This window comes from Hipposideros armiger, unplaced genomic scaffold (genome assembly GCF_001890085.2).
Source record: "Hipposideros armiger isolate ML-2016 unplaced genomic scaffold, ASM189008v1 scaffold_792, whole genome shotgun sequence".
Lineage (NCBI taxonomy): Eukaryota > Metazoa > Chordata > Mammalia > Chiroptera > Hipposideridae > Hipposideros > Hipposideros armiger.
Genome location: NW_017732142.1, coordinates 505,815 through 525,700, shown reverse-complemented (window position 1 = coordinate 525,700; position 19,886 = coordinate 505,815). Strand labels below are relative to the sequence as shown.

Genomic DNA, 19,886 nt, shown 5'->3' with positions numbered 1-19,886 from the left:
CCTCCTACAATGAATAGGATTGGGAAATCCCTTCCCAATCAAAAATATATTGTAAGATCATTTCCCCTTGATGACTGTGTCATGCTGTTTCTCAAGGACGCTTATGTCCTGGGGGCAGAGGCTGCTGTAAAGAAGCCAGTTTTTCATATCATCCCATATCCCATGCATTACTCTGGCAAAAATGGAAATGCTTAAAAACGATGGCCGAAAGATATTTTCAAATTTGCATTTTTGTCACTTTATTTCAGATAAGGATAACAACAAAAATGAAACTTTAGCAACCGCCGTGAAATTAATTGGGTATGAAAGACAATCTTCAGGACATTTCCTTTCTGTGTGTTTGCTCCCATATTGAGTAAGAGCTGTTAAAACCCAAGCTCTGGCTACTCGAAAAACTTGTGAACATTTTAGAAATGGATTAAGTTCAATCAAAGATATTTGAAATCAACTAAAAATAATTATGAGTGGGATTAAATGTATTCTGTATCATTCCACCAGAGACATATTTTTCTATGGGTCTATCTTAGAAAATCATATATTTGTTTCATTTCACACCTCCTTAAATTTTTAAAAATATATTTCAAATAAAAAGCTGAAATGTATTAAGAACTCATTTTGCAAATTAACCAGTCTCCATTTATAAGGTATTTTTAATAGTAAAAAATAAAATTATTTGCAAAAATCTTCTGATAATATGTTGGAGTACTGAAACCCAGAGAAAGATCATGGTTAAATAGTTTGAAATAATTCTTTCCATGCTTGAATTTATTTAACATTTACTGAGGGGTATTTTATTTCACCTCCTGTACTGAATCCCTGAGGACAGAGAAATGAATAAACTTACCCATGTCCTGAAGAAGCTCACTGTATATTGGAGCGATGGACAAACATAGCTCATTGCAGTAAAGTTCGAGAATATACATAGGGAGGTGCAGGGAGCAGTGGACGCTCAAAGCAGAGAAGCTAACCTCGAAATAGGTTGTTTTTTGTTGTTTTGTTTTGTTTTGGAGGGGGGAAGCTGTGAAAGCACATAGCAGAGAAACTAACCTCCAAAGAGGTTGTTTTTCTTTGAGACAATGAAAATTGCTCCCTCACTGACATTTACTGAAAGATGGGTAGATATTAACTGTGGATTCTATGTTTCACCTGACAACTGTAGAAAAAAATATAAAGCTAGAAGAAATTCAACCTTGAAGTTTAGAAATTTAGCAACAATAAGTGTTTTGGATTTATACTTAGAAGAAGTTAAATGTTTTGGCAACTATGGTGGGGATGACACAGTAGAAACCTCATCACTGAAATGCAAACGACTTTCCTAGAGAGCAAAGTATAAAGGAAAGGGGACAGGCTGTGACTTAAGTAGGCTTAGGTTGGATTACTCCTCCGACACCTATATGCATGTGTCTTTAGACAAATCACATACACTCTCTAAACCCCGATCTCTTCATATGCAGAATAGAGCTAATAGTAGCTTACATGTAGAGTTATTATAAGTATTAAGTAAGATAATGTTTACATATCTTTGTGACGGGGCATCATGAGGGACTCAAATGTGATGGAAGCAGCCTAACTGTAAATCAAGCCAGGAATTCCAAAGCGGGATGCTCAGTCCTTGGCAAGGAGAGGGAAGATACTGGCAAGTATGAAACAGTGATCTGATGTCAGGGAAGCTGGAGTACTAGGCAGAGGACAAAGGCAGGGGTGTGAGAGATGATGATGACGATAAAGATAATAATTACTATAGCTCCTTCCAAAGCTCAGAATTAAGCCTTTGATGTCAGTGGTAAATGTGTCAAGTGTTGCTCTTGAAGAAAAGGAATTAGTTATTATCTCTCCCACCCAAAGATAATCACTGCTACAGTTTTAATACACCCTTCCTATAATTGAAATACTATAGTCTCTTTATATTGTCATCAGTCAACGGGTAATATGCTCATTGTGTTTTAAAGTTTCAAAGCCCTTCTCCCATTATTTTATTTCCTCAATGTTCCTGTAAGTAAATGAAGCAATATGACCAGATATATTTCCAGATGTAGAAATGGAAGTACAGGTGAATGACTTTTATTAAGGTCTTAGAAAAACACTTATAAAGGCAAAGCCAGGTGATTTAACTCTGAGCTCAGGCCCATCCCCAGCCTTTCCCTGAGTGCAGAGGTGAGAGAAGAACCTGCTCACTTATTTATTTTGATGGTGGTCTTGTCCCTGGGCATTCTTGGATATTAAACCTCATCCTGCCTATTGTCCTAGCTCCTGTGCGCTGCTTGTAGTTAGGACTACAGTAAATCCCAGAGTTTGTTTTCTCTGACATCCGCCTCCCTTCACCCTGAAGGAAAGTTGTGCAGTGGGAAGGCAGAAGCTTGGATCCCCAGACTTGGATTCCAATCCCGGCGCTAAGACTCTACAACTCCCGCCAAAGTACTTACCAGCATGGGTACCTCCATTTTCTAACTTGAAAAATGAAGGATGTGATGCCTATCTTGGAGGATTCTAAGCTTTTTAAATGTGGTAGCATATGTAAAGAATATCGTATAGTGTCTGGAACATAGACAGTCAATCATTATTGGCTTTTTTGCTTAAGACACTGCATCCTTTTCAAACTACTGTGTTACCTCATTTGATATAGGGGAGTAATACTGGCTTGGTGGTACAGGCAACCTGTAAGAAAGGTTATGATCATTTCTCAGGACCACATATAGGTAAATAAAGATGGGATTAAACCCTAGGTCTCCTAATACTTGTCACAGACACTTTTAGTGCCTTGTGTCACATCCTCTTAGGCGGACTCTGATTTCAGCCATAGCTACAATGATGGTTTTGCATGCAGAGGACATCCCACTTCAGGTATCCACTGTCCCCTGCTTATCTATCCTCTTCTCTGCCTCAAGGTTCTCTCTAAAGCCCCCAGGAGTTTCCAGGCTGGAGAATCCTAGAAGTGCAGTGCTGTTAAAGTCCCCCAGGGCACCCCTCTACAAAGAGGAGATAGTAGCCAGTGGATAAATGCCCCAACCTCTCTTCCTCTGGATAGATAACCCTGCAGTGCCCTACTTGATGTGGGCAGTTGCCTACCATGGGAGCAGTCTCAACACCCTATTTTGGCTTTTCCTACTCAATCTCCCTCTCCTCTATACCTCTATACAGCTTCGTGGGACCATCTCCCAAATAAACTGCCTATACTCAAATCTTTTTCTCAGACTACATCTTGGGAAATAAATATTGGGGAGGGGGGATATGGGGGTTGATTTCATTTTCCTGCTTTGCTTTGTTCTCCTTTGTGTTTGCACGGCATTTGTCTCTATTTCTCTCTCCATAGGTCACCAAGATGCTGGCAGTGGTTGTAATTCTGTTTGCCCTTTTATGGATGCCTTACCGGACTCTTGTGGTTGTCAACTCATTTCTCTCCAGCCCTTTCCAAGAAAATTGGTTCTTACTCTTTTGCAGAATTTGCATTTATCTCAACAGCGCCATCAACCCAGTGATTTACAATCTCATGTCCCAGAAATTCCGAGCAGCCTTCAGAAAACTCTGCAACTGTAAGCAGAAGCCAACGGAGAAACCCGCTAACTACAGTGTGGCTCTAAATTACAGTGTCATTAAGGAGTCAGATCATTTCAGCACAGAGCTTGATGATATCACTGCTACTGACAATTATTTGTCTGCTACGAAAGTGTCTTTTGATGACACCTGCCTGGCTTCTGAAATAACCTTTAGCCAAAGTTGATTCATGAATTAGAAGAAAATGGACCACAAAGTAAATCCATGCAGCCCCAGAGAGGAAAAGGCCAATAATCACAGTGAAGAAAGAGCAGATAAAATCTTTGCCAGTGCTCCAACAAGTCCTAACCCAAAATACTTTAAGCCATGAGAATGACTGTATTTTAATTCTGATATCACAAAAAAGTGAAGCAGACCTGGAACACAGCCAAAAGGTGGAAATTGAAAGTATAGCCCTTCCCATTTAATTTGAGAAATTCACTTTATTTTGGGGGCCTATGATGTTTAGATAAAATCTAGACATCAATCTACATTAGTCACAATAACACTGTCAAATGTGATTTCTTAACTGTCCCCAAATTATTATACATTTGGTAATGCAAATGTTTGTACTTAGCATTTCAACAAAGTACAGTGCTGTTTCATGACTCTCTGAGACTACAGAGAAAAACAGAAAAAAATAATTTTATTTATTGAGTAAAAATGAGAGTTTGGACAAATATGTTCACTGTAGTAAAACAAAAACACAGGTCATAATGCTTATACAATTCTGAGATGATTTTTATATCTTACACAATAGATGGTAATCATTCAACTTTAATATAAAATAAACCTCAAAATAGCCAAAATGACAAATTATGAGGAAATTTAGGTTTAATTTTTAGACAAATCCACCTCTCCTCAACTCTTCGAGCCTCCTAAATGATGGATGAGACATGAGGAATATTCAAATTACATAACTGTGAAGACATAAACTAACACATAATTAATATTGAAAAGTATATCCAAGTCAAGTCCAAGGAGTTAAAATAAGGTTTTATTTTTTTTCTCTGAAACTTTTAAGGAAGAAAATCCTTTTTGAGCAAGCATCCTTGTATATAAACCATTGAGCCATGTCAAGTGAATGAATCCTTCTAACTGACTCTAGCTTAAAAATTGGGAACATTTCCGTAAGCTTAATTGTTACAACTATTACACTTTCGGATAAAGACTCCCCAATGAGCATTGTATGTAGTCTACAGATTTTAACTTGTCTGCAATTGTCTTTCCTTCCTGCCTGCTTGTTATTTGTAGGTTCCTTTTTTTTTTTTCCAAATGATAGTGATGTTTTTTTCACAGAGTCTAAATCAAAGCAATGCAAAATTCTGTTCGCTTTCTTTTCAATAGAGCTAGAACTGATTTTATTCATAATCAATATCTCTTTATAGTTATGACTTAGACCTGCTATTCTATTCCAGTGATTATTAGAGAGATGGGAATGTGAATTTACCCAGGCACACTGCCTGGTCTTACTTTAATCTCTTTCACATCGCTTTGGTCAATCAGCATTCCCAAGTGTATAAATTGATCTTGGTGATGATTCAGTAATAGCTGATTTTTAATGGTTGGGTCAAAATGTACTGGGTACCTTTAAGTGTCCCAAAGGCTGGAATTTTCCCTCTCCAGCCTGTATCTCTTTCTGTGCATTTTTTCTAGATCCTAATCATGAATGATAATTACCCCTCACTACCTTCTTAATGAAGAACAGAGCATTCTATTTTGGAAACTTCAGTTTCAAAATGCTGCTTCATGGAGACTCTGCCACACAAAACCTCATTCCAGATATGCTTTTGTGAAAACTGGCCTCATCTACTACAAGAAGATATTCTTAACTTGTCATTGAACCAGTAAACCAATGCAAGCAAATATGTATAGGAAATACCCTACAAGTCTAATTGCATGACACTAACTGACTTTTATCCTGGATTAAATATTAATCTTGGAAATAAATAGATGGAGCCTCAGAATCACCCAACCCTAAACCACAAAGCATATGTATAGGTGCATACAAACACATATACACATGTAAATAAATTGCTTAACAAAAGGTATTAGGATATATTAGATTTTCTTCATTAGGGAAAAGAACCGATATCATTGAGCATCTAACTATGTCTAAGGCATGCTGCTGGTCGGTACTTAGTCTACATTATCTTCATCATAGTCTCCACACCTGCCATGTCTCTGATGATAAGACCAGGTATCAGCGATCAATGCAGCTTCCCTAAATTGTATAGATACTGGGGAGAGAATTTCCTTTTTTAATCAGCATGCTGATTAAAATTCTTGTGGCCTGATGGCCTAAATTATATATACATTTTATATACTATATACTAATATATAGTATTCAGGCCACAAGAATTTTAATATATATATATTGCAGGTTGGTAATATCACATGTGAAAAAAATTACAATTAGTCTTACAAGTTACACACAGAACACAGTACACCCTTTCCACCTTTGGAAATTTAATATATGAGCGCAGTTTTTCCATTTTAATTTTAAAAAGTTATTTGCTAATAATCTGTTAGTTTTAGGCCACATGGGAAATTCAAAAGAACATAGTTCATAGTGTTTCAACTCTAAAGCAAATACCATTACAAAATTAAATGTTCCCATGCAATCCTGAATAGATATTCGGGTTTACACAGAAGAGATATAACTTTTTAAAGTATTCTTTCTCACACTGTACTAAATCATAAAGTATTTCCATAAAGAATCAAAACTTCGTATACCATCCAATTAAAAATAAAGAACTAGATTAAAAATTGCTGATGGAAGGAAGTAATATTATTAAGGGCCTCTCAATAAAATTCCTTGCATTGTTTTATTACTTCCAATTTCATTAATTGCAGGATATCTTTGATTAGATCTTGCACCTGAGGTAATTAGGTAAAGGTCACAGATCACTAATAAAACAAGCAAATATAAATTCTCTATTAGGACTTCACTATCAGCATTTTGAGCGTATTTCTAGAGCTTCACTCGACACAAATATTCTAAGTGCTGAAGAGAAACGGGAAAAGTCCAAATTACATTCATTCTTAAACAGGCTAAATGCACAGAACACTACACTTTGATAATATTTCAAAACAAATGGGTGGTTTGAGCTAACCCACAAGTAAAATCAAAGGAAAACTATCGCCATAAAACTTAGTTTAGTGTAGCTAAATCTTAAATGGATACTTTAACTGTTTCATTTTCAGAAGAATGCCTTGGAATAATGACAATATCTCTTGAAGCTGGGACCACATGGTTTTTAACTGCTCTTGAAGAGTAAGAGTTGTATCATTCTAAACTATGTGAAATCTGTAAACATGACAGAAGAGAAAATATTAACTTTTTGGAGGAAAAGAAGGTTTTAAATAGTTTACCCAAGACTCTGAATTCTATAAATACTATATTCAACATTAAGGAATAGAGTAAGAATGGAGTAAGAACACTAGATGAGAGAGTATTCAGAAACAACTAGTCAGTCTCAGGTTCAAAGAAATTTTTCCAAATGTTTGGAATCACTTGTTCCCCTTGGAAGAAGCAGAGGATGGAAACATCTAGCAATTTATTTTCTGTTTAGGAGCTCGGTTGTCTACAGTAAATATCCATCAAACACAAGATTTGGCTGAGCAAATATGTTTTCTGAGTAATACACATGAAGAAGTCTCACGAAGCTCTGTAGTGATAAACATATTTTTCTTTCTCCTCCTTCCCTATTAAACTTTTATCCCTGCATAAACATCGTTTTCCTCAGAGCAGGCAGTTTCATCTGACTTCATTTAAGACTAAACCTGAACATTAAATATCTTAAGTCAAAGTGTAAATATTTCTTCAAACTATATTTATTTATAAGGAAACATTTTTTTTATTCTGAACATTTTCATGTTTTCATAAAATCATGTTTAAGTTATGGAAAAACTGATGCTTCTAAAGTTTCTATTTAGCTGACATTCCCGTTTTTATGGTAAAAGTCATGTGTAGAATGGAGCTGCTCAATATGGCTTTTTCCTCACAGAACAAATAAAAAAGGCTTGGCATTTCAGAGGTTTCAGTGAGAAACCAAAAAAAGAACAGTCAATATGTGAAAAAACACTGCAGAAAACAAAAGGCTCTTCCTAATCTTAAGGCTCTCACAGTCCTTGAAAAAAACAAAACAAGACCAGTATGATAGCATTTCAAGATAATATTGGCAATATTTAGAATATGAAATAGAAAAGTCATAAATGTTTTAAAGAAGCAATTATTAAAAGCCTATTTAGAAATGTCTGAAGATAGCTTTTAATATAAAGATCATTGATATATTATGATTCTATTTTATGAATAATTAGAAATATTGATTAACTTAATTATTAACTTAATTGATTTCACAGCAGGAATAAAAAGTTCAGATAAGACCCTACAACATTTTTGTTTATATGTTTGGTCTACAAGTATAATCTCAAATCACTCAGCAGAAAATCTCACTTACAAGAGTTGCACACTGGGGAACAGTTTTGTTACCGAGATGGTTAGCACCAAATGGACCATGCTGATGAAAACTAGATCTGGAAGGTTCTGATTTTAATATTCAAATAATCTTTTTTGAAAAAAATGGCTGTGAATGCATGTGTATAATGTTGTCAGGACCATTAACGTTCTTATAAACCAAGCACATTCATAATCAATCCAACCTGAGCTGACTGATTTATGTTTTAGAAATTAGATCTGGGGAAAAAAAGGGGCGGGGTGAAATAGGACAGCTGGGACAGCACACTGTCAGAACTGTCAAATCTGAATCCAGGAAGAAAACAGACAGTTTTATGGCCAATAACAGCAACTCCTCACAATGATGGCTTGTGTGTCCTCATGGAGGAGCATCTAGGTCAAGTCCATATTACAGCCTCTCTCCTGCAAGAATGGAAATGAAAGCACTTTGAAAACTATAAAAGTTAAAAGGATGGGATAAACGATGGTGTTGGCTAAAGCTTGTGCCACTTATTTGGGCCCTGAAGCAACAGCCCTAAGTGGCTATTTTGTTCCTCACAGAGTAATAGACCAATTTTTGTAGATGTGGCTGTTCTCCGATGTGCAAAAAAGATTATGAACTTTCTCAAGAATGTTATGGACTGATATGGATAAAGATGGAAACTTTTCAAAAAATAAAAACAAACCCAACGTAGCAGTAGAATGAGACTCCACCTGCCTGAAGGTCTAAGTTCAGAAGTCAACAAAAAGTCTCTGTATTCCCAAAGTGGAGCAAAATGCTCCCGTAAGGAGGCCAGATGTTTACTTCCTCGCCAGGAATGATAAATTACTCCCACTTTGGTATATATAAGAATCAACTAGGAACTTTTCTTAAAATGTGCTATATTTGGCCCTGCCACAGACCTTCCCATTTATTAGAATCTCTATAGGTGATTTTGACGTCTATAGTCAGTCTTGCCACACCCTGAAAACCACTAAGTCCTGCTCCCCATGTAGAGGCTTCAAGGCTCTTAATTATCACATAATTATATAAACAAACTACATGGAAAACTCCTTGAGGGTAAGTCTATTTCATCTTTGTATTCCACAAATTATCCAAACTTGGATGATATCCCAATGCATTCGTTCAACGAATGAATAAATCAATGAATCCCAAACTAAGCAATACACTGGCTTAGACCTTCTGATAATGTCCAATTTGCCTGCAGATCTGTCTGCATGATAAGGCAACTAGTTCTATTTGGTTTCTTTAGTTTTTTAAATAGCTCTCTCAGCTCAGTGAAAGACACTGCATTAAATATGCTAGATCATGGTGAGAATACTCCTTTAAGCATGTCAATGCTTGACATTTTCAATTACATTTTCATGTCCTAATTGAATAAAGAGAAATAAAGACGACGAACACATTGTCTCTTTGAGGGAGAGTATAATTTAGTGACAACATACCAAATTGTGATTTCAGAACTACCATTAACTGAGCTCTTCAGAGGGAAAGGGACGTCAGTGGGACATGGAATCATTAACGATGGCTCTTCGTAGAGATGATAGAACTTTTTTAAAGGACACATTTGGCTTAGGTAGTTAAAGGAAAGACAACCCATGTGGGAGAAATAAAATGTGTGAGAGCAGGAAGACACCAATAAACCTTAGAGCAAGGCTCTGGACACGAAGGGTATGTGTCCAAGGCAAGTCCATTTCATGAGGGAGTGCTTGAGGAAGGCAACTAGTCCTTTCATATTTGTTACTACCAGTAAGGCCCAAGTAAAGGAAAAGTAAAAAGTCAAGGACCTACCTGTACTTATATTTGGTGAGGAAATATTCACTCATACACTAGAATATAGAGTTAAAAAGCATATAGGTCAGCTATGTGGATTTTTAAAACTTTGTAAATTTCATTTATTATCTATACAAAATGTAGTACACTATTTGTCTTATAAGTGATATAATTTTAAAAGTATTCTTATACCCTTAATTTTCCAAGTGCGCTATATCTATCTATCTATCTATCTATCTATCTATCTATCTATATATCTAGTTTTGTTTCTGGATTTTATTGTCACCATATATTTAAAAGTGTTTATACCTGTATATATACATATATATATATATATATATTATTCAGGGGTCCATAACAACTGCAAATTTATCCAATTATGCTAAACTTAGAGATCAGAGCTAGCACAGGGACCTTGGTCCCTTCTGAACTTAAGTTTCAAAATTAAATATGAAATTGAAAAGCATGTAGTGATTAGCTTCTGGTTACTCATGACAACATTGTAGACTTGCATGTTGCTTCTGATGTGCTTCTGAATGTGTTGGCTCCCTTCTATTGATTTGAGAAAATTGTATGCTGACTCTCTTTATCACTTGGGGATTAATCCTTGCATCCTTGTGGAACAATGACTCTTTATTAAGAAAGTACAGGTATTACACGTTCTGCTGTGGGAAACTGTGTCTGTTCTGATGTATGTATTGTGAGCAATAAAGCTTCAAACTGAAAGAACTGGCTGTGTAGCTTTCTTTTCCTTCCAAATTATTTCATTTTTGGTATAAGTTGACCCTAAACCACTTGCCCAGAAGAACTTCATTTTAATCCAGGGGCACCTAACATGTGCCACTGTGGTGTTTGGAGATGATTATAAGTGACATGGAGATAGACATTTTCCATTTTAATAATAAATTTCATGTATATTGGAACAAATATAATTAGCTCATCAAATTGATGATGTCAATGATATTAATTAGTTCATTTAATATTGGTATTAGATAAGGCAAAAACCATGAGAGTTAAATAAATGGCTGAAGTTAGGGCAACACTGACGTGATCATTTCAAATGTCTCTAACTGTCCCTTTTTGAACCACAGAAAAGTAAACTCAAGTATTTGTGGATTATTGGAGAACAGATTCCTCCATTACCATTGTAATTCCAAGTAATCTCTAATTTACCTGGAATAGGCAGGTCAAAAATATGCAAACTCTGAAGTTCATTTCTGTGTAGAAGTGGGTTTGGCAGCTCTACTAAACAGACTCCATTTGATAAAGTTCATTTGGGCATGTAAAAGAAATACTGGTTTAAGTAAATCTCACACTTTGCTTGAATAACCTCATTGTTTAATACTTGGAGAACATGGGAAAAATAAAATAAAAAGAATACATTTGAAGCTCTGTAGTGTTCATTGAACAAGAGAGGATTAATCTTCTCTATGCAGGAATAAAACAACCTGGCCACCACTAACACCATCTACCTTTCAGTACATTTGTTCTTATATTATGATATGTAGCACCTCCAGCTATATAAATTTTCCTCAATTCCCCCAGCCATTTGGTTTAGTAGGATTTTACGAAGTACCATATTCTTCTTTCCTAGATCTCCTGATAATGCTATAAAAATCAATGAAGACACACTTTTGCTTTCTATGGTCAATAAAGTAAAGTGACTAGCACGCTACCTGGCACAAAATGGACTCTCCAAAAATATCTGTTAATGTATATAAATGAATGTGCTTATTAAAGAATTAGATTTAATGAACACAAAGCATTTTGTATCACAGATAATACATCTGCGGGTGCAGATTGCATGTAGACACTGAAAGTCTCAGGTCTCCTCAATCCCAAGCACCATCCACTTGTTCCTATTAATCTTAAATATGTTCAGCTTCATGATTCAATACTGTTTCCTCTGATGTGAAAAATCCACTAAATGTGCTCACACCTTCCACTCCACAAAACTGCCAGCTCTGCTGATAGCAATTCCTTATAAAAAGTGAGATAATGTGGATGATTCTATGCAAATAAGCCAGTGGTAGCAGCCGCTTGTGGAGCTTTGTGCCACATCTCCTCTTTGGCTCCCATGATTTCAGCGCAGCTGTGGTGGACAGTTCCTCATACGTTGCCACTCTCCCCTCTCCAGCCAACCAAGGTGACTCTGCTTTTCTGTCTCACAGCTTTCTCCAAAGCAGAGCAAAGCTGCTCAGCTTGAGCATAGGTAACCAGGGATTTCAAGGGGGTTAATGCCCCTGGGGACAACACTACAACAGTAAGGGATGTCAACTGATGGACAAAAGCTCCAGCCTCCCATCTCCTGGTGGAATATTTCTGAGGCATCTTCAAAATGGTTCTTTATAAGATCTTCAGTGTGAATGAGCCCCCGCTCTCCATTTTGGTAACCAGCTCAAAGACATACGCTTCAGTAACTTTTCTTCCTTCCGTGTCTTCCTCTCCCAACTTCCTTACTTCTGCCTCCTGAAGTCACCTCCAAAATGTAACATTTGCACCCAAATCCTTGTTTGAGGCCCAGCTGTGGGGAACCATCCGTGCTACAATTTTTTGAGTGGATGTCTAACGACTGGTTGGTCAGAAATATCATAATCAGAAATTGACATTGAGAATAGATCTCATTGTATTTGCAATCAGGGATTGCCTTCTAAAAATCTCAAATAGCTGATATTGTGTATCAGTTATTACACTTCTATAATGTATAGCACACATTCTATAAATGACAGGAAATAAAAGTTATTCCTCTATACTATTGAAACTTAGAAGAGTCTTTCATTTAATTTCATTTTTGTTCTCCTCATTCTATCTTATGAAACTTATGAGTATTTGACCCAGCATGTAGTCATTGTATCTATGAAATGGAGATAGATGCATCTAACTTATGCATGAATTATGAGGATTAAATTCAATTACACATAAAATTAGTTATAAGATACATGGCCCATGATATGCACTTAACATTTTTTAACAATTACCTAATCAGGCTTAAGACAAGGAACTCTTTTTTTTTTTTTTAAGATTTTTATTGGAGAATTGGGGGATGGGAACAGTGCCGGGGAATTGGGGGAAGGGGAACAGACAAGTTGCTGTCGTTTTGTTCTTCAGTCTAGTTGTGGAGGTGTGGAGGACGTTGCTTCACTGGCCCAAATTGGCACCATCATTGCGCTCTTCCCGGGTGAGGCAGATCAGTCGCCAGCTTCTGGACGGCCGCTCACTGCGGCTGCTGGCCGCTCATGCTGGCTGCTGGCTACATAACGTAGCCCATGGCAACCCACTGCCACAGGGGCTGCAGCCTACGCCATCACTGGCGACTCACAGCAGCCCAGCTCCAGGTTGAGCTGTTGTTCAGCATCTTAGCTGTGGAGGGCAGTGTCACTGGCCCTCATATGTGGGATCCGAACCGGGGCCCTCTGGCGTCCCAAACCAGCTCTTAACTAACACACCACTCGGCCGGCCCAAGACAAGGAACTCTAACCATATCAACTCACAAATATTCATTGAGAAGTGCTATGTACAAAGCACTTTCCTCGCTCCTAGGATAAGACAAAGATGACAAGAATTCTCCTCAAGAATCTTACAATCTGGCTGAAGAGACCAATGCAAACATTTAATATTTTGGTAACAGTACAAAATTTAACTAGCAGTTCATGATGCCAAGAGAAAAAAAAAGGTGCATAGTGAATTCTGTAAGTATTAACACAGACAATAATTACCAACAAAGTTCAGAAGAGAGAGAAATCACTCCAGGCTAAGTCATCAAGAAGAGACCTTGAAAGGCATTGGAATATGAGCTGAATGTTAAAAGGCAGTAAGCTGTGAAAGAGCAGAGAAGGTATGCAGTGAAGTAGACAGAAAGGGAGGCATTCAAAAAATGCATATATATGATGGTGTGGAGACAGAGGAGTGTGATAAGAAACTATGGAAAATTAACTCATTTACAATAGGCTATCAAGAGCAGAGTAACAAGCTGAAATCAGATAGTACTAATTCAAAAAGGGAATTTAGTTGGGCTGTGTTTTACTGTCACACTAAAACTTTTTCCTGGAACTTTCAGACATGAAAATAGTAATACAATCATATATTATGTTTGTGTGACTGAATGTTTGTGTCCCCCTGAAATTCATGTTGAAATCCTAACCCCAAGGTGATGGTATTTGGGGGTAGGGGCTTTAGTAGGTGATTGGGTCATAAAGCAGAGCCTTATTAACGAGATTTGTGTCCTTATAAAAAGGGCTCAGAAGTTCCCTCACGCCTTCTGCCATGTTATTTACCAAAAACTTTACCATCTATGCACTACACACCAAATCTGTCAATGACTTGATCTTGAACTTACCAGAGTCCAGCACTGTGAGAAATAAATTTCTATTTTTAAAAAACTACCCGTTCTCTGTATTCTATTATAGCAGCCCAACCAGGCTATGACAAATATTACTCTTATTACCTTGTTTCTGGTTTAGAATAAGTACAAAGTAAGCAGAAAAATAGTACTCTCTTTGAACCTGTCTGTAAATCTAAATTATTCCCTAATAATATGTTTACTGGAAAAAATGACAAATGTTTGCTATGCAAGTCTAGGAGGAAAGCAGTTTGATCTAGAATGTTTCCCCTATACAGCTCCACATTATTTTGACATTAAGATGGTTTTTAAAAATATTAGTCAACTGGAAAAAGTAGGCAAAACCTCTTACCAGAATCACTGACAAAGTTCATAACTGTCAAATCATAATTCAAGTGTAGCAGGGCGTTTTTGCAAGGAGCCTTTTTGGCTCTCAGTTGAGTCAGTTACCTTCATATTTTGTTATATAGCAATATAAGCCAGAAAAGCCACATCCTAACCCCAAACGCATGCGTACGTGCGCGCGCGCACACACACACACACTCTCTCTCTCTCTCTCTCTCTCTCTCTCTCTCTCTCTCTCTCTCTCTCTCTCTCTCTCCTGAATTACAGAATTTACAAAAGTATAAAATAATAGGGAGCCCAGAGTGATCATAGACATCTTTCTTTCTTCACTTCATCCATGTAACTATTCATCCACTAAAATATGTACCTACTACATGACTATAGTCATTCTCAGGTGTTATAAAATGGACACTGGTTGACTCCATGGGTTTCTAATCATTTTTCTTTTGCCAAGTTACCCTCAGAGAAACTCTAGCATTAATGATCAAATTGGTGTTTTAATTTTTACCCCACATTCCAGACCTTGAGTGTCACATATCTTATGTCTTCAGCTATGATGGCAGGTGACATGGTTGTAGCAACCTCTGAGTTCTGAGAAAGACTAACTCTTAAGCTGAATAAATAAATAAATAAATAAATAAATAAATAAATAAATAAATAAATAAATAAATAAAATGAAAACCAGAAAAATAGATGACAAGAGCAACAATTAGGATATTTGTTTGTTTGTTTAGCTTCTTAGTCTTATTAGCTGTAATTGGACAGAAGGTACAGAAATATCTTAAGACATTACTCCAACAGTCAGATGAAGGGAAGAAAAACAAGAGGATAAAACAGAATCAATGAAAATGACTTCCAAATAGCATATTTTGTGTTGGATCTATTGGAGAAAATGTTCGTTTTGAGTTCAGTATTCGATATTTAATATGAGCACTATTGTTTTATTCAGTCAATAATTTTCTCTGGAAAGAATGCAATTGGCCACCAGAAGGATTTGAGATAACTGAAAAAATCATTGCCTTTGCTTGGACCATTGAACACATTCTTCTCAATGCCAAGATATGAGAGATGTGGAAACACTGATTTCTATAGTCAAATGGCGAACTACAGCTTCTTTCAAATAGAGCATTTGCTAAGTTTACCCACATCATATACTGTTCATCTAGGCTGCACTTCATACTATCCTTCTGCTTGCTGATCAGAAATAGCAATGGGTGTAATTAATATGAAGTGCTGTCCTTTAATTTCTTATGTCAGTTATACATGTTTGGGATTTTTATAAAAATTAATATTGCTATGTCTTATGAGTGGCATGATATTGTCAAAGAGAGCAACACTTAAAAGACACAGAGAAATTGGGACCCAGCATCAAAACGGCTGCCTATAGGAAGCAAGCACAGAGAAGGCAGCTGGGGAAGGCCCATCTATCTGTAGAAGAGGAGATGGAATCCAGCTCATTAAGGAAAATGGCGTCCGTGTAATTCAATTTAAGGCAACCAATGGGAAGTGAGCATCTACGACGTGCTAACACTATGACTGGGAGAACACAAAATACACTACATATATTAGATAACAGGAAGTCCAGTGTAGAGTGGTTTATTGACTCCAAAGGCACTTGGAAAAATTTAGTGCTATCCAGAGACCTAACTAGGCAGACATCAATGTAAATAATCAGAGCCACCCCGAGTATGATGCTGTGCTTTGCAGTAATGAGCTATGTGCTTACATACAGCCAACTGATGTCACAACTTATTTGAGAGCCATAATAGGCCTGGGCCTGCAAGGTGAGGAAAGTGGCCCCAGCCCTAGAGAGGAAATGCAGACACTCAAAGACAAGACAGACCTGACCAAGATTAGGCTCCTGTTTCCTCACCTACTTAAACATTGTGATTACTATTCAGGTAAAGGAAAACTTCAGTCTGTCTTTTCAGGTATGAGATGAGCAGAAACATGTGTTGCCCCAGCTGTTTGCCAGGGCACAGCAGGTGCATGTTTGCAGAACTTGATCTCTAATGTTTTAAATATTTTAAACAAAAAAGTTTGTATTGGAAAGAAAAAGAAACCCCTGGTGACTGGTTTTAAAACTCTGGTTAACCACCAAACTAGGAATGAAAGAATGTTCCAGAAATCAATAAAAATTGTTAAGATCTCATGCATGTGTGTGTATGTGTGTTCTCATGCTAAAATTTACTACAAGTAGCAGGACAGATTTCAATATTTGGGATCACAAGTAGTAAAATATGTAGCTTATAAAAGAATAACTAAAAGGATTGTTTTGTTTCTGGATGTTTTATATGCTGAGGCTGATGTAGAGTTTTTAGGGAAATAAATGTTTTGGTCATTATGTGGATGGAAAACAAACCAGGCCTCTAATGTGGTTTTCGCACAGAAGAGTGTGTCAGGAATTAGACACTTTAGTTGTTCAGCATTCCACTCAGTAGGAGAAAGGAATCAACTCAATGGAAAGATGACCTCAGTATTCATCAGTTGTTACAGAAATTGATGAGTCCAGTCTTGGTGAATATCAAATGACAGTACAGAAACTTACTCAAAACTTTTTGAGACTTTAGAGTAAGGCAGATCTAAGTTGAAATCCCAGCTCTATAACTATTTGCTATGTGATCCCAGGGTGGCTGTATAATTTCCCTGAGCACCTATAAAACAGCCAAATCAAAGATTTATGTAAGCATGGATGAGAAATGAGTGCAAAGCATCTGGCACATTAATACACACATTAATAATAAACATAGTTATTGTGAGAAATTTGTAAGAATGCCAAGGGCTTTGGAGCGGCCATGTGTCTTAAAGTTATGTGAGCGCTGTAGAAAACAACATTTCTAATTCTCTTCACCCTCATGGACACAGGAAGACCACACATTCTTACTCCTCTGGAAAGGCTGGTGTCATATGAGTAGTTGTGGCTAAGCTACTAGGTCAAAGTACTTAAGATAAGGTACACAATTCATACTCTCTCTCCCTGCTGGTAAAATGATAACATATGTGTATGACACGGGTGACACAAATCAAAATGCTTGGCTCCCTGACCCATCAGACGAGAGCATCACCCAGAATTGCATCAGACTATACGTGAGTAACAAGTGACCTTTGTTGTGTGAAGCCAGCGAGACAGTAGGTTGCCTGGGACTGTAGCACATCCTGACTGATCCCAGGATTTAATGGAGACAATGACCAACTATAGATATAAGAGAGGCACAGAGTATATGTGCAGAGAGCCTGGGCCTTTGTCTCAGTCACTTTAGGCTGCTATGACAAAATACCATACACTGGGTGGCTTACAAACCATAGAAATTTATTTCTCACAAATGCAGAGGCTGGGAAATCCAAAATGAAGTCACCGTCAGATTTGGTGTCTTCTGAAAGCCTGCTTCCTGGTTCCTAGACAGCCATTTTCTCGTTGTGTCCTCACATAGCTAAAGGAACAACGGATCTTTCTGGGACCCCTTGTAAAGGGCACTAATCTCATTTATGAGGGCTCCACCCTCATGACCTAATTCTCTCCCAAAGGTGCCACCTTCTAATACCATCACCTTGGGGGTTAGGATTTCAATATATGAATGGAGTAAACACAGACATTCAATCTAAAGCAGCATAAGAGTCAGAGTTGGGTTTGCACTTCCCCTCTGCCCCTTATTACCTGGGTGTCCTTGGCAATTTACTGAGCTGTTTCCTCATTTAGGAAATGCAGGTTCTATCCTTGCGCAGGGTTGCTGTGAAGAGTAGAGATAATGTATATAAAGTACCTGGCACATGGTAGATCATCATCATCATCATTATTATAATTAACATTTGTAAATAAAATGAGCAGTCACATGGTAGATCATCATCATCATCATTATTATTATAATTAACATTTGTAAATAAAATGAGCAGTCACCTCTCCATTGCTTTCTGCTTTCCTGGCTTTTAACAGTCTCCTGACATTCTGGGGAGATTTCCACAGCTGGTCAGATAAGGCAGGCAGGGCACACGGGTGGAAAATGGTCATTAGTTTAGGGGAAGAGGAACTGGCTAGAGAACTATGAGGGCCTTAAAGATGGCTCTCAAATGAAAATTCATTGATACTCATTTGCAAAACTTTTTACTGACTTTTCATGCATTAGATCATCTCCTTTCTCCAAATCAGCAATTTGTGGAAATCCTTCTTTGCCTTCAGTAGACATATGACCGAAAAGTGGCTTCCTTGTTTTAAGAATGTACAGTAATAAAAATCGATAACATTCACTGACTATCTATTATAACCTATGCAACATGCCAAGTGTTTTGCATGCATTATCTCACATAATTCTCACAAGATTGCCATGAGATACGTACTATGTATTTCTTTTATAAATGAAGAGATTCTACCATAGAAAGAATTGAGAACATGTCATGTGCAGGTGCTTTGTATGAATTGTCCCATTTGATCTCCAAAACTATTCCATAAAGTCTTAGTATTATCCCACACTTACAAATGTGAAAATTATGACTCAGAGAGATGGGCAAATTTGGGGTTTTTTTTTAGAAGCTTAAAACACTATAAATTTATTATCTTAGAGTTGTAGAGATCAAAAATGTAAAATGGGTCATCGAGACTACATTCCTTCTGGGCACTCCATGGGAAAAGCTATTCCTTTGCCTTTTCTAGCTTTTATTTCTTGATTTTTATTTGTTTTTTTAAGGTTTTTATTGAAATATAACTAACGTACAATATTATATTAGTTTCAGGTATAGACCATTGTAATTCAACATTTGTACACCTGAAGAAGTGATCGCCATGAAAAGTTCAGTCACCATCTGACAATGGGTACATTTCTTAAGGTCACACAGCTTACAGAGAGCTAAGGTTCATTTGCATCTAGACAGCCTGACATCAGAGCCCCGTTAGGAGCTCACATCATGCCACATTGTGCCCAAGGGCTCAGGGCACGTAAGCAAAGAAAGAAACCTAACCCAGCCCAATTATTGGACTCCAGGGTCACATTATAACCTTTAGCAACACTAAAATATATAGTTTTCCCACATGCACACATGTCATTCAAAATTAAAACCACCCAAAATTATAAAACCAAACTTCTATGTATGCTAAAATTAAAATAATGTCTATCTAGCTTTTCTGTCAAACCTCTAATTATAGGTGCATGAAATAAACTTTCCCCCCCTTTTTTTTTGTATCAAACCTGGGAGGATACCACTTCCTCCCATCTCCTATTTTTGATACAACACAAAAAGAATAGAAAAGTCTTTCTCATCAGATTTTAGAAAAAGACATCAAACCCAAGTATGCTGAAATAATGGAAATGCAGCAAAAAGGGAAATTTTCTCTGCCAATAATTTGACATTAACTCAAAGTGCCCTGAGACAAGAATACAATGTCCAAATGAATTAACCTCTGCCGACACAAATAAAGTCACATTAACCTTAGCACACAGTTCCGCTGG

General features: G+C 37.1%; 1 protein-coding gene across 1 annotated transcript in view; it reads left to right on the top strand.

Moving 5' to 3' along the window:
• TRHR (thyrotropin releasing hormone receptor) overlaps positions 1 to 3,905 on the top strand; it is a 35,848-nt gene extending 31,943 nt beyond the window's left edge. The window contains exon 3 of the mRNA XM_019628457.1: positions 3,311 to 3,905. Coding sequence (XP_019484002.1) covers positions 3,311 to 3,718 — 408 coding nt within the window. The 3' untranslated portion in view covers positions 3,719 to 3,905. The remainder of the gene's footprint in view (positions 1 to 3,310) is intronic.
• Positions 3,906 to 19,886: the final 15,981 nt, after the last annotated feature.